Source organism: Sardina pilchardus, chromosome 22 (assembly GCF_963854185.1).
Source record: "Sardina pilchardus chromosome 22, fSarPil1.1, whole genome shotgun sequence".
Classification (NCBI taxonomy): domain Eukaryota; kingdom Metazoa; phylum Chordata; class Actinopteri; order Clupeiformes; family Clupeidae; genus Sardina; species Sardina pilchardus.
The window spans coordinates 21,682,757-21,707,122 of record NC_085015.1 but is presented as its reverse complement, the minus strand read 5'-3'; the positions used below and the strand labels follow the sequence as shown (position 1 = coordinate 21,707,122).

General features: G+C 41.1%; 3 protein-coding genes across 6 annotated transcripts; 1 reads left to right on the top strand and 2 right to left on the bottom strand.

Annotated features, from left to right (window-relative positions):
• Nucleotides 1–159: 159 nt before the first annotated feature.
• On the bottom strand, nt 160–5,886 carry pms2 (PMS1 homolog 2, mismatch repair system component). Of its 2 annotated transcripts, XM_062525965.1 has the most exons (15): nt 5,556–5,886; nt 5,192–5,331; nt 4,962–5,048; nt 4,776–4,878; nt 4,345–4,528; nt 3,982–4,149; nt 3,722–3,819; nt 3,454–3,553; nt 3,268–3,352; nt 3,003–3,149; nt 2,053–2,905; nt 1,629–1,796; nt 1,093–1,193; nt 830–999; nt 160–589 (listed from the first exon to the last, which is right to left on the bottom strand). In XM_062525965.1, the coding sequence occupies exons 1-15, from the start codon at nt 5,567–5,569 to the stop codon at nt 446–448; spliced, it is 2,562 nt and encodes an 853-aa protein (XP_062381949.1). In that variant the 5' UTR covers nt 5,570–5,886; the 3' UTR covers nt 160–445. The 2 variants fall into 2 exon arrangements, with proteins under 2 accessions (XP_062381949.1, XP_062381948.1); XM_062525964.1 differs by having other exon boundaries at nt 830–1,193.
• Nucleotides 5,887–6,490: 604 nt separating this feature from the next.
• On the top strand, nt 6,491–23,868 carry eif2ak1 (eukaryotic translation initiation factor 2-alpha kinase 1). Of its 2 annotated transcripts, none has more exons than XM_062525992.1 (15): nt 6,491–6,866; nt 7,960–8,127; nt 8,428–8,564; nt 8,860–8,903; nt 8,990–9,089; nt 9,190–9,270; nt 9,384–9,480; nt 9,588–9,636; nt 9,756–10,134; nt 10,374–10,485; nt 11,223–11,329; nt 15,736–15,853; nt 16,057–16,136; nt 18,180–18,413; nt 23,579–23,868. In XM_062525992.1, exons 1-15 carry the CDS (start codon nt 6,680–6,682, stop codon nt 23,726–23,728), a joined length of 2,043 nt encoding a protein of 680 aa, XP_062381976.1. In that variant the 5' UTR covers nt 6,491–6,679; the 3' UTR covers nt 23,729–23,868. The 2 variants fall into 2 exon arrangements, with proteins under 2 accessions (XP_062381976.1, XP_062381977.1); XM_062525993.1 differs by lacking the exon at nt 6,491–6,866 and adding an exon at nt 7,627–7,777.
• On the bottom strand, nt 10,833–15,570 carry LOC134069865 (ankyrin repeat domain-containing protein 61-like). 2 transcript variants are annotated; one of them, XM_062525994.1, is made up of 3 exons: nt 15,319–15,570; nt 13,623–13,717; nt 10,833–13,123 (listed from the first exon to the last, which is right to left on the bottom strand). In XM_062525994.1, exons 1-3 carry the CDS (start codon nt 15,535–15,537, stop codon nt 11,587–11,589), a joined length of 1,851 nt encoding a protein of 616 aa, XP_062381978.1. In that variant the 5' UTR covers nt 15,538–15,570; the 3' UTR covers nt 10,833–11,586. The 2 variants fall into 2 exon arrangements, with proteins under 2 accessions (XP_062381978.1, XP_062381980.1); XM_062525996.1 differs by lacking the exon at nt 15,319–15,570 and adding an exon at nt 14,131–14,970.
• Nucleotides 23,869–24,366: the final 498 nt, after the last annotated feature.

The following is a 24,366-nucleotide window of genomic DNA, read 5'->3' as shown; positions in this document are numbered from 1 at the left end:
AGTAGCGAAATCTATTGAGAAGGTAACTTGACAACAGTAACAACTTTGAGTTGCTAAGGTGTTCCCTGCTCTACGGAGACAGCTAAGTGCCAAACAGCGTTTTATAATGGGCCGTTGACAATGAGGGCAGATGGGCAGATGAACAGAACTGAAAATAAATGTTTTGAAATGTCTTTATTACACTTAGTTTAAAAGTACAAAACTACAGTCATGGTAAACAATTGCTATTTAACATATGTACATTGAATAAATCTAACGCGTTTAAACAGAACGTTCCTGCACAATATAGGGCCATGCCACTATTAAACCATTTCTAGGATAGAGCTTTTAATTAAAACCAGCACTTTATAAACACATTGTTCAGAAAGGCCTTTACACAAAAGTATGCTAAAATGCACTTCAGTCTGAGGGGTTTTAACAAACAATACTAGCATTTTGGGAAGTTTCAGTCCGGTGAAATAACGTCCAGATTTGCCAAATGCCTCATGGTAGGTCGCCCATGAGGACAATTCCATGGCTGCTCAATCTCGCTCATGTGACCCACAAGCTTCTTCATCTCACTGATATTCAGAGCTGTGCCAATCATTACCTAACCGGAGGGAAGCAATATGTAAAAAAAAATACCACAACAAACAGTGCATTTCTAAAACAACAACAAGAGAAGATTAATTTGCTTAATATGAATTTAAATAGACTGCAGCACACATATCATATCATCAATAGTTAAATGACTAGTCGAGGTTTTCCCCAAACCATCCACATATGGCATACTAATGTTGCAGGTAGCGCTTGACTCTAATGTCTCTACTTCTGTATCCTCCTCACTCACCGACTTGCGGCAAGCTCTGGAAGCAAACATCTGCCTGACCCGGGAAGGCCGGCACATCACCCCTGGACTGTCACTCAGCATGAAGATGAGCTCCTCTATGTCATTTGGGCCAAAGGTCCAGTTCTTACTGGTGGGGAGGGACACCAGTTTCACCCTCTGCATAACTTGTGCTGGAAACAACATGACAAAACAACACAATAGCTTCACAGGGAACATCAAAGAAAAGACAAACACAAAAATGTTATGTGGTCTTGTGCTCCTACCATCCTCATCAATCAGGAACTCAAAGCCATTTTTCCGGAAGATTTCAAGGTTATCTATGAGCACTGTTTCACTGACAGCGGTAAGTTGAAGATTCTGCGGTCTGCGGAATGAAAGGAGACTTCTCTCAGTTCCTTTAAAAGCAATGAGAAACTTACCAACCAACCATCAAACCAAACTCTTAAAGCAACACTAAGGCGCTTTTTCTCTGTCGCACACACACTATTTGTTTATCCAGCAAATAACAGACAAGGTAGAATATGTTGCATGATTTTATGAAAGTATGATGTATAGCGACACCGAAGGAAGTAAAATGTGTAGTTTCTGCTGTCTCACTTCATCGAACTACAGATACACTACCCCACCTCGTAAAGTTACATAGTGCGGTTATAGCCGATAGAGGGACGCGAAGTGAAAGCAGAAGTGCCGTTCACCCTGTTACGAGTTGATGAACCGCTGAAATGATTTTGGAAACATTATTTTAAGGTACGAAAAACTCTTTAGTGTTGCTTTAATAATAAGACCATGAAACACTCACACTATGAGTTTCTGTCCTTGCAACACCGTGTGCTGTTGCAACATCTCAAAGTTGTACTTCTCATCAGTGGCATGCTGGTCCACTATGAAAAGGTCAGCATTCAATTTGGTGATGATGAAGCCAAGATTGAACTGCCCGATGATGTCCATCTTCTTAAACATCTCTTTGCTGACAAAACAAGCCAGGATTAGTATTGTGGTACAGCTTCCTATTATCACCTCCACTCCCCTCAAAATGATGTGTCTGTCATGCCCACTGTGTGCCCAGAAAGTACTACGCAACATAACTCTGATGTACCATGCTGAAACATAACCCTCTTCATCACTTTTTGATACACTAGTGTGTGCTCCTTGACATTTTCCAACATGCAGGGCAGTCTGATGAACATTGAAAAATATACAACATTGTGTGTGTTGTTCAATACCTAATCTCTTTCTGCAGTTCATTCTCCGCAGACTGGTTCTCCCCTGGATTGATCCTTGCCCTGAAGCGCCGGTAAAGTAGCTCTCCATCTTCACTCCCCTTCCTCCGTTCTTGAAGTCTTTGCACTCTTCCGGAGAGTTCCTTCATGCTGAATGGCAACGTCATGCTTTTCTTCTGAACTTTTGTAGGGGCATCCAGCATATCAGTGGTGGAGGACGTGATGCTCCTGGAGTCCAAAGCTGAGCTTCCTGTGGAGAGGTCCTCATCTCGTCTGGCCTTCTTCGCCTCTGGGCTGGACCTACCTGAATGATGTGGTTCCTGTGTCATGTTTTCCGACACAGCACAGTTTACATTCACACGCTCATCATCCATCTCTGTCTTAATACGGATGTCAGGTGAGTCTAACTCCGACTTAGTGGAACACAGGCTGTCTGGTGTTCCTGTGGTAGAACAATGATCTGACATACCAGAATCCACTTCGCTCTCTGAATGTTTGTCATACTTGTAGACATCAAGCACAGATCGCCTCTCAGAAGAGGACTTGAATGTGTCTTTTGGACTGTATTTCAGTGGGGATGTCTTGCATGTTTTGAAAGCGGTAGTCTTTTCCGGGCAGCTGAAAAAAGACTGCATGGTCTTCTGAGTTGGACCACTGCACATTTCTTTAGTGTTACTCTTATTTGCTGTAGAGGCTGAAGACTGCTGATTGGAGAAGGCAGCTTTTAACCCTGCTAAGTTGAGAGACGATGACTTTGGGCTGGACAGAGTAATCTCAGGAGCATCCTCTTTTTCCTCTGAGACAGTGGTCTGGTGGCTTCCAGCAACATAAGCTGATTCAACCAATCTGCATGCACCTGATAGAAAAGAATATATATTGCAATTTATTCATCCATGAAAAATGTAGCAATATAGACACATCTTTTTAAATAGAAGATTGATAGAAGTGCATACTGGGAGCAGGGTGGCTGACGAGGCTGATCTTGTTGACACCAGTTTCAAACATTGCAATCAGTGAACTCTTTATGGTAGCCAGCAAAAGCTTCTCTTCTTGGAGGAAGATCTGGCGCTTGTCTGGTGTGACATTCACATCCACACATTCTAAAATAGAGCAAGAGGTCAAACTGTTAAACAGACATCCTCAGCGGTCAATAGTTCTTAACATATATGATCATAAAGCGGTTTGTTTACTACTTTAGGAAATTAGACTCAGACTTGCCTGAAGCAACGGTGATATTTAAAGCAACGAACGGATACTGATGTCTGTTGTACATATGATAAACTTCATTTACCAGCTTTGAGACCTGAAATGTGAACACGCAATAGTCGTTATAATTACATTAATATGTCATAAGATGTTCAAATAAATAAGAATGTTTAAATGAGTTTGAATGTTTGGAGGCACCTTTGTGGGGTCACAGGGTCTTTTATTAATATAGAAAAACTGCCTATCTGTTGAACTCCTTCCCACACCATGGTCACCTCTGGATATAAAACCAGAGATGCTGCAATACAAGCACAGACAGTCAGCTGTTTAAACAACAGTTTGCATTACAATGAGGATGATGAGGAGGAGATGATGCAATGATGAGGAGATGATGCATTAGAAACCCACATCTACTTAAAACTGAAAGTTAACATCAATAGCACAATAAAACTACAGTTAAACGCACGTGAAAAGTTCTTTGGGCATCTCCGTTCCACTGAGCCCATAGTCCTCCTTCACGGAGTCAGTCGGGGAGTGCTGCTGAAATGGAATCAGGGTCTGTACCTGCAGAGGAAAGGCCAAGCCACATTACACACCATGAATGTTTATCCTCACACAAACGTACAAAGTCCAACATTCACTATTACTATTTAGTGTAACGCTACACTGAAATGTAACTATATTGAAGACAATGAATACATACACTGTGTTATTAAAACAGCTGACCTGTTTGGGTCCAAACACCGCTCCAATGTTGTCCTTCATGCTGTTGCTTCCACTGGTGCACAGCACAGTGTTGCGCTTGCCCTGGCCCACCTGGTTAGTGCAGGTGATACGAACCCCCGTGGAGATGATGCAGTAGGACTGCAGCACATGCATCGTCTTGGAATACTCCTGAAAGCACACCATGCAGGGAAAGAACAGTTGGTTGAGTTCCAGCCTAAAGTTAAACCCATTGCTACGTAAAACATTAGCTTTGAATTTAAAGGACTATTACACAGACACGCTCACAAAAAAACCCAGGTTTTAAAACATGACACAGCCGTGCTTATCTCAAGCACACACACATTTTCACATCAAACTTCATACCTTTTTAATGTTGCGCTGGAACTCTTTGTGTCGAACGGGTAGCGTGTAAAAGAGCTGCTGCAGGCTGATGGTGGTGCCCTGCTGGCGGGGATGGGGCGATCGCTGGGTCAGGCGACCGTTGTTGTCGAACACGAGCCGTGTGCCCACCTGGGCAGTTTTGTGACACGTCACCACGCTTATGTCACTGGCAGGAGAGGAAGGAAGAGGAACGAGAATTTAAAACTCTGCCACATATATTTGTTCAATATTCTGTGACACAGATGTTCAAACAGTGTCCCTCCTTTATTCCTTCATTCCTTCATTCATGTCTTTCCTGTTCAGTGCCTTTTATTCCAAAATACATTGGCAGTCAGTCATTGCCTAACTGGGTGTATAAGCATCTTAAAGGCTTTAACTGTGTATACTGTGAGGTCCTGCAGTACAGCACACACCTGAGAGCACAGAGGGAGCTCAGGGCCTCCCCACGGAAACCAAACGTCTCCACGTGGATGAGGTCTGAGAAGTCGCGCAGCTTGGATGTGTGGTGCTTCAACGCTGTGAAACAGACAAATTCAGTCAACTTACAAAATCTGCATTTCATTAGAAGCTGTAAGAAATGTCTGGGATTGTTGTCTTACTTAGGCCTTCGAAATTTGCCTCCTCTACTCCACTGCCATTGTCCGATACCTCGACCAAATCTGCTCCGTTTTCTTTCAGTTTGACCTCTGCAGAGACAAGGGGATCAACAACACATAAACAAGGTTATAGGTCATATAAAACATCATTGGAAATAAACATTGAAAATGTAATGGCACAGCTCTCCTCATTTTTGCCACTATAGTCACATTATGATACTGTGGTTGCATACCGACATTGGTGGAACCTGCATCGATGCTGTTCTCTACCAGCTCTTTTACAGCTGTGGCAAGAGTCAGAACAACTTGACCAGAGCAGATTTGATGTACTGAATGTTTGTCAATTGCCTTGATGGCCCGAGCTGGCTCAGTGCTGTGGAAAGAAGAGTGCAAAACAATATGTCAACATCAACTGGATGACTTTCACCGGTCTTCGCAATTGTAAATACGTAATGAACACGGTGGTGTGTTGTCAACCTACAGAAAGCTGTTGTTAACGTGCTGTTTACGTTATAATAGTCCTGTTTGTATCGTTAATCGGTTGTCAATGTATGCATGACATTGCATGCTCGCATTGTTGATATTAAGCTCACTTACCAGCTATCCATCATCCAGTTATCGTACAAATTCCACTGTCACTCGCGCTTTGGTGAGCAAGTCCTTGTGCAGGTGTCAATAACGCAACGTTTTGTATGCGGTTTTGAACTGTAAACTAATGTTAGCTGAATATGATAGTTGGTTTAGCATCAAGACTCAGGGGTAGGTAAGCTATTAGTGAATACCTCCAAAATGCCTTGTGTATACATGTTGAGACTCTTCTTTTCCAAATCACCCTACGATGCACTGTCACTGTTATACAAACGACTTTAGGAGCATTTCTAAGTGAAAAGCTTTGACAACTTATTGATAGCTACATGCTATGGCAGCAATACTTGTGTTCCCCGCGCTAGTAATCAAGTCTCGCGAGAGTTGCGAATCTAATTTTAGTAAGATCACCTGTCATCTCAGACAAGCAAGTTGTAAGATTTGAGGTTCCCTTGAGCTGAGACATTTTCAACGTATTGGCTGTCTTAAGAGTTTAGAGTGTTAGTGTTTAGATATGGGGAGTTTGTAACATCATTTCGCACAGTAATTTCTTTAATTCGTATGCCGTTCAAATTTCCTCCTCAATTTTCCTTACTTTTCTTTACTTATCAAATGCAACTATTCTGAATCCTTGATTTATTGTTGCTAATTGTAACAAAAGCAAGTGTTACAAGATTTGAAACATTTCATCATCCCGCTGTCCATGTGACAATGCAATCACGTCACTTAGGGATGGGACAAAAGTGTGATTTACATAGAGGGACGAAAAAAGGGGATTTAAAACAAAAATCAGCATGACATCATGTTATTTTATTTTACTGTAGGTAAAACACATGACAACAAATTGGTTCGCAACTTAAAAGAAAAGATAACACATTATATGGGATTTTCGGTTCTTGTTAATCAATTTCTTTGGTGACATTCCCTGATTAGTCCAAAGCCTAAACATGGCGAATCGTTGCAAGAGGCAGTAGAAGTGTCCGGTGTGTAAGCACAGAAATATTATTTCTACACCTCAACTAGTAACGTTACTAATTTAATTGTTTGATAAATTACGAACGCCTAAATGGTAGAGTACGACAAACGTTTCTTTGTCAACCTTATAACCTACTTTTTGGAGACCTAAGTCAAACAGCATGTTCAACAGACGGGGCAAATTTGTTAACGTTAACAATATCGCGGAACATTCGAGTAGTGATAATGGTCGGACGACAGCCAACACTTTCTTCCAAAGGACTTTAAAAACTTGTAGCAGAATTCAAGAGACAACCCCACTGTGCCTAACTGATGACGATGATGACGAGGAGGATGTTCAGTTTGACAGTAAGTGCTTGCACGTTGAACTATCGTGGTAGGTAGGCTCTGGACCAGTACTTCTGGTTATTCTGAGCCGTGGCTTATGATGTGGTCTGGTCTGGCTGTGGTGGTTATCACTATCACTTAAGACAACTGACAAGATTCCATGTTAAAGAAAACCTCTTAGCCCATTTCACAAGATGTCGCGTAAACTAACTTCCTCTGGAACAGCTCAGTCGAAAGGAAAGACAGAAACAGTAAGATGTTTTACCCTGCCAATTAAGGCATCATCATCAACTAGGCCAGACACCTGGACACTGTGAAATGGGCTAATTGGCCTACTGTATTATTGAAGGATAGAGACAACAAGTAGTATCACATCGTTTAATTGAGTGCTGCCAGCTAGAGTTAGATATCAATCATTAGTTGGAATTAGGACCATCAGCAGTGCATCAGTAGTTGACCAGAGATGCACATTTGTGCCCTTGCCCTAGCTTTGTATTGGTCCATGGAAGCAGGTGGCTATTCATTGCCATTATGATTGATGTATTGACCGAAATCAGCTGTGTCAAGAATCTTTAAGATGCATCATAAGACTATAGGCTACATTAGTATTAGTCAGGTTACGTCACATATCTAACTCCCCTTTTTGACAGGATATGAGGTAGAAGAGGCCTATTCATTTTGGAGTGTTTCCCATCATGGTGTTCTCTTGGGCGTAGAGGTCTGCGTTATGTTTTGTACAGATAAGCAAGCCCTAACCTAACCCACCCGTTTACACTGTAAACAGCAACTAGTGAGTTTTGTGAGCATAGTCTGACTTGAGTCTGTGGTCCACTACTGACTTTTCTGAGTAAGAGGGTTGTCTGATGAAGTGTCAATAATGGATCCTGAGAAAATGGATATAGTTGCACTGATCGCTAAAGTTATTGCTGAAGGTATGAAAGTTAATGTTACAAACATTTGTTTGACTTGAGCCCCATGAAACTATAGAATAGCATTGATGCTAAGGTAGCTTTCAACTCTGAAATGGATCATTCTGTCTGCTTGATTAGCTGAAAGTTGTCTTCCTTGTTTTTTTTTTTTTTCTAATTGTCTCCTTTCTCTTGGATATATGAAGCTTCAGATTCAGAAAACAACTGTGAAGTACTACTGGCAGGGAAACCTTACACGTCCATCCAAGAGTTTACATCTGCCATCCCCAATCACCTCTTGCTTGGCTCCCTGCTGGAACATTTGTGCCTTGTCTATGAGAGGGATCCCACTAGGTCACGTATGCTCTTTAAGGGTAAATATTCAGTATTGTCCAGTTGCACACGACTGTGGAAATGTGAAAATGTCAGTGCTTCATAAAGTTACCATCAATGTTAACTTTCTGCTAACAAAAACATTTTGTGTGTTAATTTTCTCGATCTCTTTCGATGTTGCCGCAACAGATTTAAACTTTTGGTCAATGTTCCTCCGAGAAAGTTTAGGCTCTTTCTGAAACAAACAAAAGAAAAGAACATTGACACCACACAGCCAAACTGGGCTGAGAATTGCTCTGTGTCTCTCATTCGCTGCCGTCTCATCTCACCCTTTTCCTTAGTGGTTGGTCAGAGGTTGGCTGGCATGAACCTCCTTTCCCCCCTTGCCATCAGTGATGAGTTCAGCACCGTGAGACTTCAGCACAACCGTGCCTTTACTGAGCTCCTCCGAGCAGCCACCTCCTCACTATTTCCCCAGGTGGGATGGCTCAGCTTGTGTCCAATGTGATTGTTGCGCACACAAGATATTGTGTCTGTTCAGATATACTCAAATATTTATAGAATCAAAATAGTCACATCACACATGTTCACATAGTATTTGTTAGTTAGAGCACAGTGTTGCTGTTGTATGTGCTGCTGTGCTGATTGTATGTGTTGAATGGTTAAAAAGTAGCTGCATGTGGTCTAAATCCTCACAAGCCCTAAAGCTAAAGTTAACCATAAGCCCCTCTGGATATCAGGACTAACCAGTATCTTATTGTCTCCACCTCCAGGATTGTAAATACCTTAGTACTGATCCTCAGAGTAATCTTTTAAGGTAAGAACAATGTTGTATGATGGCCATGTTTGTTTTAGGACACTGTTGCTTTAGGAACAATGTTTCTGAAAGATTTTGTCTTTCAGACCAAAAGATGGCCTTTTCCAAGCACAAACTTCACGGTATCTTAGTGAATTCGAAGAGATCTCAGCTCTCGGCAAAGGTTCTTATGGGAAGGTCTTCAAGGTGTGGTTATGCTATATACCCTCATTAAGTTTATATGGTATAGCAGCATGTTGTTCGCTAAATGATATTATTGGATACACATCAAATCCCTCTATTTCAGGTAACCAACAAGTTGGATGGACAGTGTTATGCTGTGAAAAAAATTCTCATCAAGAATGTGTCAAGAGATGACTGCATGAAGGTGTGTTTGTGTTTGTGTATTTGACTTAAATACAAATATTTAATGACTCCCATTATTGAGGGAGGTACGCAGTGCTGTCGTTGAGTTCAATGTTGTTTTGACTGCATTTTTAGGTTCTTAGAGAGGTGAAAGTATTGTCAAGCCTCCAGCACCCAAACATAGTAGGCTATCACACTGCATGGATGGAACACGTTCAACCGGTAACAGACAGTAAGTTGCCTTTGGCATTTAAATATTTTCTCTCCACACATTGAATGCAAAGCTGAGTAAATATCTGAAATGTGGTATTTTAACTTTAATTTGCTTTTGTTTATCAGAGGCTATATTGAAACCTACCCTACCAGCCCTTGAAAGACCATCACTGAGGTATTGCTGTCGTGACTTTACTCCCCTTCATTACTTTGTGGATATTTTGTGCTATTCACCAATGTAATAACTTCGTCGTGCCACTGAATCACAAGGAAATATTTCTCTGCACACTTCAGATATCCAGACGATGATGGTGGCAGCAGCAATGGCTCCTCAATTGTGTTTGAAAGCTCAGAGTGCCCCAGGGACTCCACGCCTGATGACATGCACACATCGGGGAGCATATCCCAGATACCCGGACCTACTGAAGGAGAGAGCTCCAAGGTTGTGTGTCCAAAAGTTACACGTAATCCCGACCACTTTGTCCCATGCGTGTACCTCGGCCAGCCGGCCTCCACAGCTGCAGCCTGCCCCATCATGGCGGCTGCCCCATCGTGCTGGGACAGCTCTGGGACGTCTGAGGAGGACTTGAGTGAGCACAGAGGGGAGATGAACAATAACTCTTACATTGATGTAGACAGCAGTCAGCAGTGGGCTGAGAGTCAACCACGGGAGGTAAGAATGGTTTGAGACACTGGTGTTTATTAACTCGCTTCTTTCAGGTGGATTATGACCAGTACTGGAAAAGTCATGTGACATTTTTTTCTGTTTTTGCTGATGAAAGTAAGGCATTGAATACATGCCAACGTGCGGTATGCGCCAGTTCACAAGCATGACAAACATTTGTTGTTTCTGGTCTGACTTTTTTTTCGTTTTTCGTTTTTTATTTGTGATATTCTCTGGGCGTTTCTCAGGTGCAGTTCCACCTAATGCTCTATATTCAGATGCAACTGTGTGAACGCTCCCTGAAAGATTGGATCCAGGAGAAGAATTCCAAACCCATAGAGGAGCTTACTCATGTTACAAGTAATTTGAATTATTTATGACTTCTGTGCTTCTGAAAGCTTTACGATATAAAATCAAAAACCTGCATCTCTCAGGTGATTATTAGTGACACACAGAACTGTCTTTAGAACAAGTGGATGTTAAAGTCATGAAATGTATAACATGTGAATGGACACTTGATATATCACAGTTTTTCTAAGTTGCTTTGGTGTGTTTCTCAAATCATCATTAACATTTGCACAGCAAGTGCATTTCTGGAAACAAGTTGTGCAGAGTTTCTCAAAAGCAAATGTTTATGCCAATCAACAAGTACGTGTCATCAGAATGATAGTTACTGTGTCTCTATCAGTAACAAGATTTCAGGCCGCAGTTTACTCTATAGCCTTTTTGCTATGAAAGAGCTGCAGTTTTCTTTCGGTGTTTATCATTTTCAGCAGTCAAAGGGGACCGTTTAAGTTATACTGTATACTTTTACTTGAGGAAGGACCATTCAACAGAGAACCTGTATCATGTATTTTGACTAGCATGACATTAGCATAGATGTGCCAAAGCATTTGATGTTTGTTAAAAATAGCATGAAATTGCTTTGCTATGATGAGCACAAGTGTCTTGATGATGTGAGGGCTGAGCAATAAGTTTGGAGAATTTCAGCTCTGATCTAAGAAATGCACCAAAGCGACAGAGAAAAATGGAAACATTGAAATGAATGATGACTACTTCATTCATTTGTTTTTGGTTAAACTCATTTCTCATTTCAGATGCACACAGATCCATGGCCACAGAGCAACTGTTTCATATACTACGTAAAGTCCTGGAAGGAGTACAATACATCCATTCTAAAGGAATTATGCACAGAGACCTCAAGGTAAGTTCCATTATTATTATTTTTATTGCCAAGCAAATATCCAGCCCATCCATAAGAACTTCTTTGATAGACCTTGATTGAGATGTGTGGAGATATTTTGGGTCATCTAGTTTCAAAGAGACCTCAAAATGTTTTGCTCAATCATTATTGAAATGTCTGATGTTTGTGAAATCTGGAATCCTTGGAAAATGTGAGGTTCCGTGTGAGAAACCAGAGCTTTGGGAATATTAGAGAAAGGTGAACGTGCTAGGGAAGGCTCATAGTGTGTCTTGGAAAGCTCGTTGGATGTTTTGCACACCTCCCTGAATGTTAGGGACACCTTGAGGAATGTTTGGCACACTTGATGGAGTGTTTGGGAGGACAACGTGTTGAATGTTTGGTATACCTCGTGGTATATTTGGGGCATCTTGCCGCAGGTTTGAAACACCTCGTGGAGGGAGTGGGACACCTCGTGGAGGGTATACGACATCTCGTGGAGGGGGTACGACACCTTGTTGGGGGGGTATGACACCTCTTGTAGGGAGTGGGACACCTTGTATAGTTAAATTTCGTAGGATGTCATGGAATTCTTGCTGAAGGTTTGGAAAATTTGGTGGAATGTTTAGGACACCTTGTGGGGTGTTTGAGACATGTTGTGCTGTAAAATCTCGTGGTGTATTTGGGACGTTTAGTGGATAGTTAGGAGGATTTCGGGGAATATGCTGGAAATTTGGGGGATTGCTGGGAAAATTTGGTTGCGTATTTGAGTTGTGTCGGGCGTCAAACCGTGGAGGAACATTTGGAAAATGTTGGGGAATGAAATTTGGATAGAACTGAAAACGAGGCAATGGACTTTCCATGTTCTTGGTAAAGTCTATTTCAAGTGGGTTTTCCCAGTAATCAAAGATGAAGTCAATTATTTTTGAAGGCAGCAACTCACTGAGTGTGGGTTTGTCATCCTCCCCATAGAGTTGGTATATTCTGATCTTACAGAGGCTCTGCAAGTCACGAGGCTGTGTTGCAAAATGTATCAATTGACTTCTCTGCTTGGCATGCTCAGGCAGCTCCAGGCATTTTGGGAGGATACCTTGAGAGTTGGTTAGTTTTAAGGGCAAGGTGAGGTAGAGAAGTTTTCCCAGCAGTCGTGTGTTACTCAGGTTTGGCTTGTGCTCCAGGAAAAGGAACAGGCAGGTCTCTCCACGTGTGGACAGCTTGTTGATATCGGCACCATAATGGAGGAGGACGTCCACCACCACTTCCCTGCCCGCACTGCAAGCCTCATGGAGAGGTGTCCGACCGGCGAGGTTCATAGCATCTAGCTTCGCACCACCCTCTAGTAATGCAGTAATACAGCTAAGGCTGTTGCTCTGGGTGTCGGCAAAGCTGCTGGCCTCAGCCCGAACAGCCATGTGTAGTGGGGTGTTACCAGATGACTCTAATGTTCTGTTAACATCTGCACCAAGCTCAATGAGACAGGTGGTGATTTCGGTGTGGAGGACACCTGCTGCCATATGCAGTGGCATCATGCCAACCATGTCCGCAAGGTTGACATTGGCACCACAGCTAGCCAGTATGCCCACTGCAGGAAGGGCACCATACCGCACAGCAAGATGGAGGGCAGTTTGCTGGGTATCATTGCTGACCCGGGCGTTCAGATCCACACCATGTTCACAAAGCACTTGGAGGCAGTCCTCAGCCCGTTGCTGCATGGTCTCCATGGTTACCCGTAACTTTGAACGGGGCATGGGCCAAGCTGGCACAATGTTTGGCCAGTGAGTGATAACCAGATGCAGTGCATTGCGACCACGTTGGTCCCTAAGTAAATAGAGGGTTACTGTTAAATATCAACATCAGTGTTCATGACAAGGAAGTCTATTAGTTTTGTTGACCCAACATGACAGGTCAATATCATTTAGGGCCATATGAGAAAGAGTTAGTCAAGTCAAGTCAAGTCAAATTTTATTTATATAGCACATTTAAAAGCAACAGCATTGCACCAAAGTGCTTTACATAGAACAAATAAATAACAATAATAATAATCATCAATAATAATAACAATAATAATAATAATAATACGATATTAGTAGGCAAAAGGATGGGCATTGTGATAATATTAATGAAACATAGAAACTAAAAATAAAAACAAATAAGAAATTAAAGAAAAGTTAAGAAGTTAACACAACAGTGGAGATAAACAAAAAGGAAACATTTGAGGGAGAGGTAGAGAGGTCAGGGAGTGTTAAAAGCTAGGGAGAAGAGGTAAGTCTTTAAGTTGGATTTAAAGCTAGTAATAGTGGGGCATAGTAATAGTTACCTCAGTTCAGGATTGGCACCGGCATCCAGAAGGACCTCCAGGCTTTGCACTTTTCTGTATGTAGCAGCAAGGTGGACTGGCAGGATAGCAAGTCCCTACATGGACAAAAATGTACATGAGAAAAAATACCAGGAACACTTGTATGTATGTACTGTATGTATGAAGAATCTGGGTTAGTTTGCTAGATCCAACCTACACTACACACAAAAAGTCATGGATATTCAGCTTTTGGATGACATCTCAGGACCTAACATCATGGTTAAAGCGGATCTTGGCTAACATCTTCCATAACCTTTTCAGGAGAACTTAATGTGAACTTCTCTAAACGTTTGAATGTGCATGTCCAACGGTTCAATGTGTCAGTACTGTACTGAAATATTTAATTTCAAAAACCAGAAAGCCAGATATTCCAAACTTTTTTGTGATTAGCTTAGTGTGTTAACACAAATGTGTAGCCTTTTAAACAGATATTGCTTTCTATGAAGTAAAACAGATTAAATCGAATTACCTGATTAGTGAAACCAATCCGTTTTACATTGTTTAAAGGCAGACAGACTAGAGGCCTGTTTTCAGGATTTCTTAGACACTCAACGTTTTCTGTCATGATTGCCTCGTAAAATGTATCTGCAGACCCAAGTCCATACTTGATGCCTTCGTTTGTCATCCGTGTCGCCGTCGAAAATTCTTTGACGTTTTGAATGATGCGTAATTCGTCAATTGCATCGCATTTCTGTTGGTCTTCTCCAGACAACTAATTAATAATTCAATTAAAGGCATAGTTCGGGTTTTTACGCATCAAACTCTATGGCATCCCCACCACCAGTGTAGGCTACATCAACACTGATTACCCTCGACAGTGTCCCGTGAGTTTCTGTCCAATTTTGTTACTGACGAAAGTAGTCGGGCCAATTGGCTGGGGTGGGGTCACCTCAAAACAATATGTGTTAAATACAGTGACACATTTGCATTACAAAAACGTTGTCCACCCGCAGTGATAGAAATCGAGAAAAATAGTGCCAAGTGACAGCAACTTGCCGGACTAGGCTACTTTCTTCAGCATCAAAAACCGGCTGGATCTAGGCTCACAGGACGCTGTCGGGGGGTAGCCTAAGTGCTGATGCACAACGTTGCTGACAGGGAACCTTTATAACTTCGTGTCTTTACACCCGAACTATCCCTTTAATGAAGGAGAATATTTGCATATTATGCTTGCGTGTCCCAACAACTCTCTTAATATGTTGTAATATTGTGCAAATTTACGTGCGTATTGCGCAACTTTACGCGCGTATCGAGTATATTTTTGAAGTAGGCCTAGGCTATACCGCAGCACTTATCTACCCTTTGCACAAGTTGGGTAGCCCTCGGGGTGATCTCTTACACTCCAGTCAGCTATCAGAAAACTTTGTAGACATGTTGTGTCAAGTTGGTAGGCTTATTCACTTCCCTCTCTGACAACAACACCAGAATAATCGATGTAAGCCTTCTTCCTGTTCTTAGTAGGCTACAGACGATAGGCTATTCCGATTTCGTATGTTATGTAAACGCTAGTCTACTCTGCACGTCGAAATATTAGAATATAGTTCTAGACCTCAATCGAAACATGGTGCGTGCCTTCCGTCCAACTTCCGTGTGAACATCGTTGAATGTGGTTTTAAAACGTATTAGGGCACATAGGTGGAATTTGTGTGTAACCTACCAGTTTTTGTACATTTGAAAAAACGGTGCAGTATTTCCAAACTTGGATGACCTCATTGACATGGTGTAACTTCAACAGCTTTTTGACAAAGAAGATTTCTCCATTGATAATAGCTTCATGTAATTTATATTGTACATGATCAAACTCCGCGCTGTCCTCAAATATTTTGCTCTTACTCATTTTATGATGCATACAATAGGGACTATAGCAAGTGGTCATATTTTGTTATTGAATAAGCGGAGGTTCGAAATAAAAAATATCGTGCCAAATTTGAAAAATAATAATTTGCTGCTCAGTTGGCGATAACAAGTATTCTAGAGTGTTTACGGGTAGAATCTACAACGTAAATACTGCTCCACGTGAGCAATGCCAGATCAACATCTTAACTTTCAGTCTTTTTGTGTTGTCTTATTAAAGCCTAGAAATATATTTCTCCATGGACATGAGAGTCATGTAAGGATTGGTGATTTCGGGCTGGCTTGCAAGGATATAATTGTGGACGATAATGAGACGCTACCTACCACTTCTTGCAATGGTAAGAAATATTATTCTGCAGTGGCCCACAACAATCTTTGCTAAACACGCGTCTTTATGATATGCCGATAGATGGCGCCATTGTAATTCTGTATGTTTGGTTACCAGAGGACTGTGAGAGAAGTCATCCCATAACCGTGGTTGGTCATAACCATTGGAACGGCCTTAAGTAAGTTATGGCTTTGTGTTGATCTCTTTCAACAGGTTCAACACACACAACAGGTGTTGGAACATTTGTGTATGCTGCCCCTGAGCAACTGGAAGGATCCCATTATGACTCCAAGGTGAAGTATAGCATCGATATAATAAATATTCACATGGATTTATCATTATTTGGCCACTGGGTGAAATGTTTTGTTGTGAAAAAACGAAATGCTTCTGAATTTATAGTGATGACGTAACAGTGAAAATATAATACATAGTGTCTCCTAGGGGTGTCACGATACCAAAAAATCAGTAGTCGGTGCCAATACCAGTAAAATTACACGATTCTCGATGCCAAATTCGATACTATCGTTAAAAAAAAAGATTTTCTAAAATCCCATGTACTTAATGAATTTCTTTATTGAAATATTTGCAGAATACTGAAATATAATTTATATAACATACAGAGCATAACAGAATACAGTATCCAATTGCGAGCATATCACATAGGCTTACACATAATTAATTAAATCACTTTTCTAATGGAATTGTATAAAAACCAACAACTTGCATCGCCTTTTTATCGCTCGATCTGCTTTCATATAATGTGAATGATTTTGTTTTACAAGATGTAAAGTCTTTATTTGAAACACACACACATTCTGTAACTATTTAATCATTCTATATGAAATTTCTGATCTTCATTAGCAGCAAACTTTATGCAGATTATAGCCTACTATTCATATTACAACTCCACCTCTTAAATTCAGCTGGTTGAAGCCTCAACATTTTGTAAACAAAGTAGCAGGCTAAGCTTATCATACTGGATGGACTGTTCAGTTTCCCCACATGTGTTTAAGTTTCAAGGTAAGCTACTTTTTCTCCTTGGGACAGAACCTTTTAAGACTTGGAGTTGAAAAACATTGGTATTGAGATGGTCAGTCAACTTGAATGCAAGAGTTTTAATGTCTGCAGCATAGACTAGCTAATGATGCTAACCGGATTTTAAACAGCAATTTAGCTAATCGTCTTCTGTGCGTCATTGCGTTCACGATTGTGAATGTTTTATTTGGATTAAATGTGCATGTCGTGGGCGGGTGTCCATTGAGCACGTACAGTACGAGAGCGGGCCAAGGAGAACAAGTTAACTTTAACTTTACTTTTACTGTTTGGTAAAGTTGCACGTATAATCTACAAAAGCTGCGGAAGAACTATGCATCCACCCGGGCAGCGTCAGGTGCATCAGTACGACCACGCTTCCAGGAATGATCTTGGTTTTCATGGAGACAGACGCTGTGTGCACGGAGGGGAGAGGCTGTGTGTGTGTGTGCATATGTGTGTGCATGAGAGACAGACGCGTGAGTGACAGAGAGGGAGAGCAGGGAAAGGAAATTCAGCTTAACGAATGTTGCGTGTTTTTCAATACCGTTAAAAAATAGATAAATAAATTTTAAAAAAGTAACGAAACAATATGTGGCGGCCAGTGCTGAATCTGTGGCACATCGCCACAAATTAGTCTATGTGTGGGAAACACTGTAGCCTATTGCCCCCATCAGTTCCGGAAGAGTCGCAGCACCGATGCTTATGCTGGCGTCGGTGCTTACGGTGCTTCAAAAAAATAGGCATCGCCGGTGTTTTTTCATTTTAGAATCGAGAGGTATCGCAAGTATCGGTTCTCGTGACATCCCTAGTGTCTCCTATATAACTGTGTATATTGTATACCTTGTTTTTTGTTTCAGCCCTTTTATAGTGCTTAGCAGATGCTTTTGTCCAAATTGTAAATATCTGTTCGAAAATATATTTGTTTACTTCTAATGTTTTGTTTTGTTTCCAATCCTGTTAAATCATCCAGTGCTTAAAAATATCTCCGTTGCAACATGCACACAAACCATGGGCGCAATTGTCAACTGTTGTATTTCACACAAACTCACAAACTGCTTATTGCACCTTTTTGATGTATAAATTAAAACATTAAAAATGTTGACCGTGATGGTAGATATGTGTATATGACATTGAGATGGAAATGTGATTTAGAAATGTTAACTCTTCTGTTATTAATATAGTTATGGTGTAGTTAATGATATTGCCCATTTATAACCACTTCAAAGGAGGCATTTATGGATGTTTGTTTGTTGTAGGCATCATTTTACTCTCAGCACCTAATGCCTTTGTGATGTTTCCAGTCTGATATGTATAGTGTGGGGGTGATTGCAGTGGAGCTGTTCCAGCCGTTTGGGACTGAGATGGAACGTGCGCACAGACTTGGGGAGCTCCGACAGGGTAAGATTCCGGAGACGCTGTCTCAGAAGTGGCCGGTCCTCACCAAGTACATCCAGCTGCTGACCAGCCAGGACCCCTCAGAGCGGCCTAGTGCAACCCAAATTTTGGAGAGTGAGCTCTTCAGCACCAAAGACAAGGTAAGTCTTGTACGACTCTAAGAGATAGAAGATGGTAGCACATCCAAAATGTTTTGTCATTATGGTGCAAAGACATATTGTTGCGCTCAGATGACAAATTTTAGTCCAGGTGCGCTAGGACCAAAAAGATCTTTGAGTGAAAGGCTTTTTCAGTGTGCAAACCACCCCCAGCCTTCTCCTCACATATTTTTGTCATTAAAAAATAATTATATTTAACATAACTTGTCATTTTCTGGAGTGCATTAACATGTACATTAACATGTACATATCGGAACGACACATTCATTTCTATACAAACAAAGATGGAGGATTCATAAATAAATGCCATCACCCACTCCATAAATATCTAAATTATCTATGTACTGAAAATGACTTTTTACCGTGACTCGAAGAGCTGTAAAACAGTGTTGTAAGGCTGCATGTACAAAACTGCTTGGAGCTCCAGTGGAATTTTGATTAGCGACGAGAATTCTCGGTGTAACCCCCAATGTCACGTCCAGCATGCACGCCAAGAGAGGAAAAAACACACAAGTGTTGAAGTGCGGGTCAACATTATTTCCACAAACTTGAGACTACAGCTACAGCTACCCCCCCATCCCCCCTGCTTCTCTGAAATCACCAGTGTGGAAATATTTTGAGGTTCATTTATTAATGAACTAAGGCTACTAGGTAACTTAAAATCGAAAATTATATCAAATTGACGATTTGTGATGCCACTATTTACATATATTACTCCTATTATTTATTATATATCGCTACAAAAGGAGCCAAACTCTTGAAAGTGAACTCTTGAGAGTGAACCTTGTGAGAATACAATACACACACACACACACACACACACACACACACACACACACACACACACACACACACACACACACACACTTGTACCGCAGCGGTTCACAAGGTAACTGTCATGAACAGGTAAAGTAAGATAGCAGTTTGGCCTGAGACTAAGGCTGTCTAGAAATGGCCATGTATAAAATGATCCAACCTCAAATGTTAGTGCTCTGTGGAGCAATCTTTTCACATCATAACCTTCACTATACGTGTTTGCATTCATTCTTACAAGGTTATGACACACACCTCAGATAGTGTCCTGAACCACATTGAAACGTCTCTTGCCTCCCTAAATGTGATTTTTCAGTGGAATAAAAGTATGGGTAGTTGGGTACTATTTATTTATTTTTATTTTTTTGGTTAGTATGAGATCAGAATTTGTACCACAACTGCTCATTTTCCATCGCACGTTTTCACCTGCGGTGTGGCAGGGCCATGGAACCTGAGCCCACAACACTAGGATCTCTTTTGACCTACAGTATATCATCATCTTAGTACAAATAACAAGTTTTACTTATGTAATTAAGTTATGTTGTGAGTACTGTGTATAGGTCTTATTTCCATACTCTGCTTAAAGTGGACACGAAACACTAGATTAAGTTTTCTTTGTTTGAAATATTGATTCTCACTCTTATCAATCCGAATGGGTTGAATGATGTCAGGGACACTGGTTTAGAAATAACAAGTCCTACAAAGTTACATTTTTGCTACTGTGTAGCGCCATCTTGGGCTACAATAGAACGTTACGTCACTGGGTTGGTTGGCTTAACGTTCTACAATTGTAAACGCCTAATATCACAGGTGCTACGTGGACGCATCTTTGGTAAACACCATGAAAAGGCTAAATTGTAAACAGCAAAATGCTAAATTGTAACCAGTGGGGGAAAGGGGCACTTCAGCTTTATGTGGCCATCAGTTTTGCCGCCCAAGGTTTTGAATCAGACCATTCACTTCCACCATTTACCACTACACCGCAAAACTGTCCCTATCGTTGGCAAGCTGCGTTAATAAACCAAACAAAACAGTTGTAATGCCAGGCTAGCGATCACTTCATCAGAGAACTACGTGGAGGAGAAAATATTTGATGAATCGGGATTGATGGCACAACGGTAACCGGGGCTAGCACGACGGACTTAAACATGAGGCTGCTCCATCAATCTTTAACTTAATATCACTACACGAACTCTCAATGCTAGCAAAGTTGCTAAACGTCTGAAAAGAGTACAACGGCGTGCAAAACAACAATACGAGAGTAAAAATACAGATAACCAGAAAATTCAGCAACACACTACCAACATAATAGCCTAACCAAACAAAACATGCCTAAATTACACCCCCCCAAATATTTGACTCACAGATGATGCTGAAGGGGTGTAAACCCTGCAACTGCATCTCTGCTAATCGTTGTGCTAGTTATGATGAAATCTACTAAGGGTTTGAGTGATAGCAATTTTGTACCATTTACAGTTCACCAAGAAAAGTAGGCTATTTCAAATGTTGCTCACCTTTGCCAGCTTTCAATATAGGCTTTGAAAGCAATAAATGGTAGCCTACTTACTTGCATCCACGGGCAAATCCATAATCCATAACCATCTTCACAAAAATGGGCTGCCACGAAATCATCAATAACATCTACGTCAAACAATGAATGACAGGCGCATGTCGGGCATGTAATGATAACAAAAAGGGACGCGTTTTAAAGCATAGCAAGTTTGTTGGTGGCAATGACCATTTGCAGACCTTATAGTTATATTTGACAACTGGCAACTAGGTTTCGTGAAACAAACACGTGGCAGTTTTTGTGGCTGTGAGTGCGTGCAGGAAATATATAACCAATTAGCATTTCGCTGTCATTCCCAAGTCAAAAATGTTTACCACTCTTGCACCTTTACCTGACCTAATACCTTTGATAATTTAAATAATCATTTGCCACTGATAAACTAGTAAAGTTTAATACACAAAAATTAAACATGATTACAATTTCTCTAATGTATATTACTCCATAATGCACACACTGCATACACAGAAGTATACATCATTCATTGTACAATCCTTATAGGCAGCGGGTCAAACAGGGTCGGAGTTCATCCCCACCACGAAACTAGCCTTTTTATGCATGCTCTTGCTATGCTGAAAGTGACTTTGGATGTTAATAGTGAACATTTTGAGATGCACAGCCTGTTTCAGCCATGGCCATTGAGAGTGTGTGTGTGTGTGTGTGTGTGTGTGTGTGTGTGTCCTCTGACCCTATTTAGCCCGCAGCCTATTAGTTTCAGTCACATACATGTTACCAAAATATTTCAATGGACAAATGCAAAGAGCGCATTCCTTTGTACTACATGCATTTTTATTTATTTCCATAGGTCAGAGAGACACACATGCATCCAATGCATCAGTTAGACAGCAACCATATTGCAGACTGTGACATTGTTGAGGAACAGCAGCAAACAATAAAAACCATCAGTGTAGGCACCCAGACAGATCAGGAAGTGCAGCGATACAGCAGCAAAGCCACAATGACTGATGACATTGAATTGTATCAAGTTCTTACCCATGACCATCCTTACAGCAAAGACTAAGTTTTAGGAAGGTCATTGTGTCTGGTACAGTCCACAGGTCCAAGTCTGTGTCGATCCGAGCAGCACTGCGACAGTAGGCCTATACCTTTGAGCCAGAACTCACACTTGCACAGCATAAAGGTGTTCTGAAACCTGACAAGGCTCATTCAGTAGAGAAGCATCTGAGTAGATTAGCGCCAGGAACTTTCAAGTGAACCCTCTGAAAAATAGAATCATTAAATCAGCATAGTAGCCTACAAGTAATATTAACATAACATTTGCATGATTTCAATATATTCCTGCTTTCTAATATGAGAACAATTAAATCAACTGATTCAAACACACTGAAAAGTCTTTGACATTTGTTCAGAATTGAAACTTGTATTCAAAAGCCATAATAATGTAATGATAGAAATCTAGTCCTGAGTGTGATCATCACACAAGCTGGTATGGCCCGTTTCCCCTCCCCGTTTCCTCCTCTAGCTGGCCCAGAGTGAACTGTCTGTAGGCAGTTAACCTGAACAGACTAAAAAGGCACATGGACCATCTTACATTTTATGTTAGATCTCCACGTAAAACAATATTTCCTTGATCAAATGTTAAAACACGTTTCTTTTTCGCCCTCAGTACGAACAAAATCGCCATCATTATCTGCCTGAGGAAACTAACGTTAGCAAGCTGGAGATAGCTAGCTCAGGCAGAGTTGCTAACGATAGCCCACAAGCTAACGGTAGCCAAATCAAGCGACAGATAATGCACATGTAGTGAGTAATCAATCAATATGTATGTAACAGCAAACTTTTCAAACATGTCTACGTTTTAAACACTCGTCATGTATTGTACAGTGAGAAAAAACATTACCGTTAGCTCGTGCTAAAAAAAAAGTTAGCTACAGCGAACTTACCTGCTGTTGATGGTGAGCTGGTCCAAGGTTTCGGCACGAACTTCACGGAGAGCATAGACACTTCCAAGACGTCTTGTTCACAGCACAGTATCTGGTAACTCCATGACTGAGTGATGCACTGAAGTTTCCCAAGCAAATTACTTCAATATTAGCCCTCTGGCAACAGACTCCCTGGGGTCGGCACTGCTGTGCAGTGTCTAGTCCACAACGCACCAGGTGGTGTTGCCCACCCTCTCCACACCTGTGAGAATCGACGGGGGCTCGTCTAAAATCACCCACTGTAACAATTCACGTTTGTCTTTCTGTCCTCACTGGTTCAAACGTGTAGCCACAGGGTCCCTGGCAACCTCTAAAGACCTTTCCTCCTCGTCTTCTGCCACAATTAACGTTATGTATGTCAGTCCCAGATGCATCTTGCTATGAACTATCAGTGTGGAATGTTCACCAACCAACCCAGTGATGTCATAGCTAGCCTAAAAGCAAGATGGCGGCGAGCCAAAATAAAAGCCTTCATATTGCTGTACTGACATGTCGTTTTAAATGATGGGAAATGACTTAACGTTTATTTTTTTCTGGCCAAATCAATTCTATTTAACTTTACTTTGATTCAAACCCATACAAATGAAACTGTTTCACGTCCACTTTAAAAACACAGTACAGTAAGCCCAGATGTAGCCTTGTTCCACACTGATTTATGGTCCTTGACCACTTCAAAAAAGATGTGAAGGTGATGCTGATTGTTTTTGCATCAACCCAAACAGAGCTGTTCCAAGTGTATTTCAGGACTTAAGAAGAAATTAGATTTTCCATTCCCACTTGCCACTAGATCCTGAATTTGATCAAAACATCTGTCTCTCATCAAGGTTATCCACAGTTTATTGAGGAAGATTGACGAACAGGAGGAGGAGATAAATGAGCTCCGAAGAAGAATAAGCCAACTGCAGGGCTCGCAGGATGATGTCCCTCAAATGGAAAACACAGAGTCACCCACTGCAAGTCTTCCTCCCAGCTAAATCCAACTGTAAAAAATCAAATAAGAATCATGTCAATAATTTATTGTTAGTATACATCTGTGTGGATATTAAACTGTTTGTATGTAAGAGTGCCATATTTTACTTATCTTAAACTGTCAAATACATTTTATTGAAATGACTATGTGCGTCTTCTGTATTTACTTATTATGTGAATATTGTATGACCCCCACATAGCCTTAAGCCTTGGACTCTGGAATCCTGCAGACTTCCGTTAAAGTTACACAGCTAATGTGGTCAGTGTTGACTAGTTTCAGGAGCGACAGAATGAACACATTTTCACCTGTACAAATAAAAATATGGCACAAACAACTAGTACAAAACAATGTTCATTGAGTCAATAGAAACTGACATGTTATATATTAATATTATATTTTATATATCAACTTATTTTGGACAATTCCCAGGGCATGGCATGTATTCCCACTTGACTTAAGAGAAAGAGGCATTTGATTTCCTGCGACCACTTTCCACCCACATTGCCTGGAAGCAGGGTAGGCTGAAAGCAGTTTTCATGGAGTAACTCAAGAATCATTGCACCCAAAATTTTGTTGTATGTCTGTCTTTAGGAAGACGCATCAAATCGGCCCATAACTGCTCATTTGGTGGTGTAGCGCCAC

Bases quoted from the DNA above. Each gene is read 5' to 3' on its own strand.
- pms2 (XM_062525964.1), bottom strand. The intron at 4,529-4,775 runs GTGTGTGCTGTA...CTCTCCTGCCAG, and splicing joins AGCTCCCTCTGTGCTCTCAG to TGACATAAGCGTGGTGACGT. The intron at 1,194-1,628 runs GTGAGTGTTTCA...TTCATTCCGCAG, and splicing joins CAAGGACAGAAACTCATAGT to ACCGCAGAATCTTCAACTTA.
- eif2ak1 (XM_062525992.1), top strand. From the start codon at position 6,680: ATGTTCAACAGACGGGGCAAATTTGTTAACGTTAACAATATCGCGGAA. The intron at 6,867-7,959 runs GTAAGTGCTTGC...GGATATATGAAG, and splicing joins GGAGGATGTTCAGTTTGACA to CTTCAGATTCAGAAAACAAC. The intron at 11,330-15,735 runs GTAAGTTCCATT...GTCTTATTAAAG, and splicing joins TTATGCACAGAGACCTCAAG to CCTAGAAATATATTTCTCCA.
- LOC134069865 (XM_062525994.1), bottom strand. From the start codon at position 15,537: ATGACCACTTGCTATAGTCCCTATTGTATGCATCATAAAATGAGTAAG. The intron at 13,718-15,318 runs GTAGGTTACACA...TTGTCCATGTAG, and splicing joins TTTCAAATGTACAAAAACTG to GGACTTGCTATCCTGCCAGT. The intron at 13,124-13,622 runs GTAACTATTACT...CTATTTACTTAG, and splicing joins GGTGCCAATCCTGAACTGAG to GGACCAACGTGGTCGCAATG.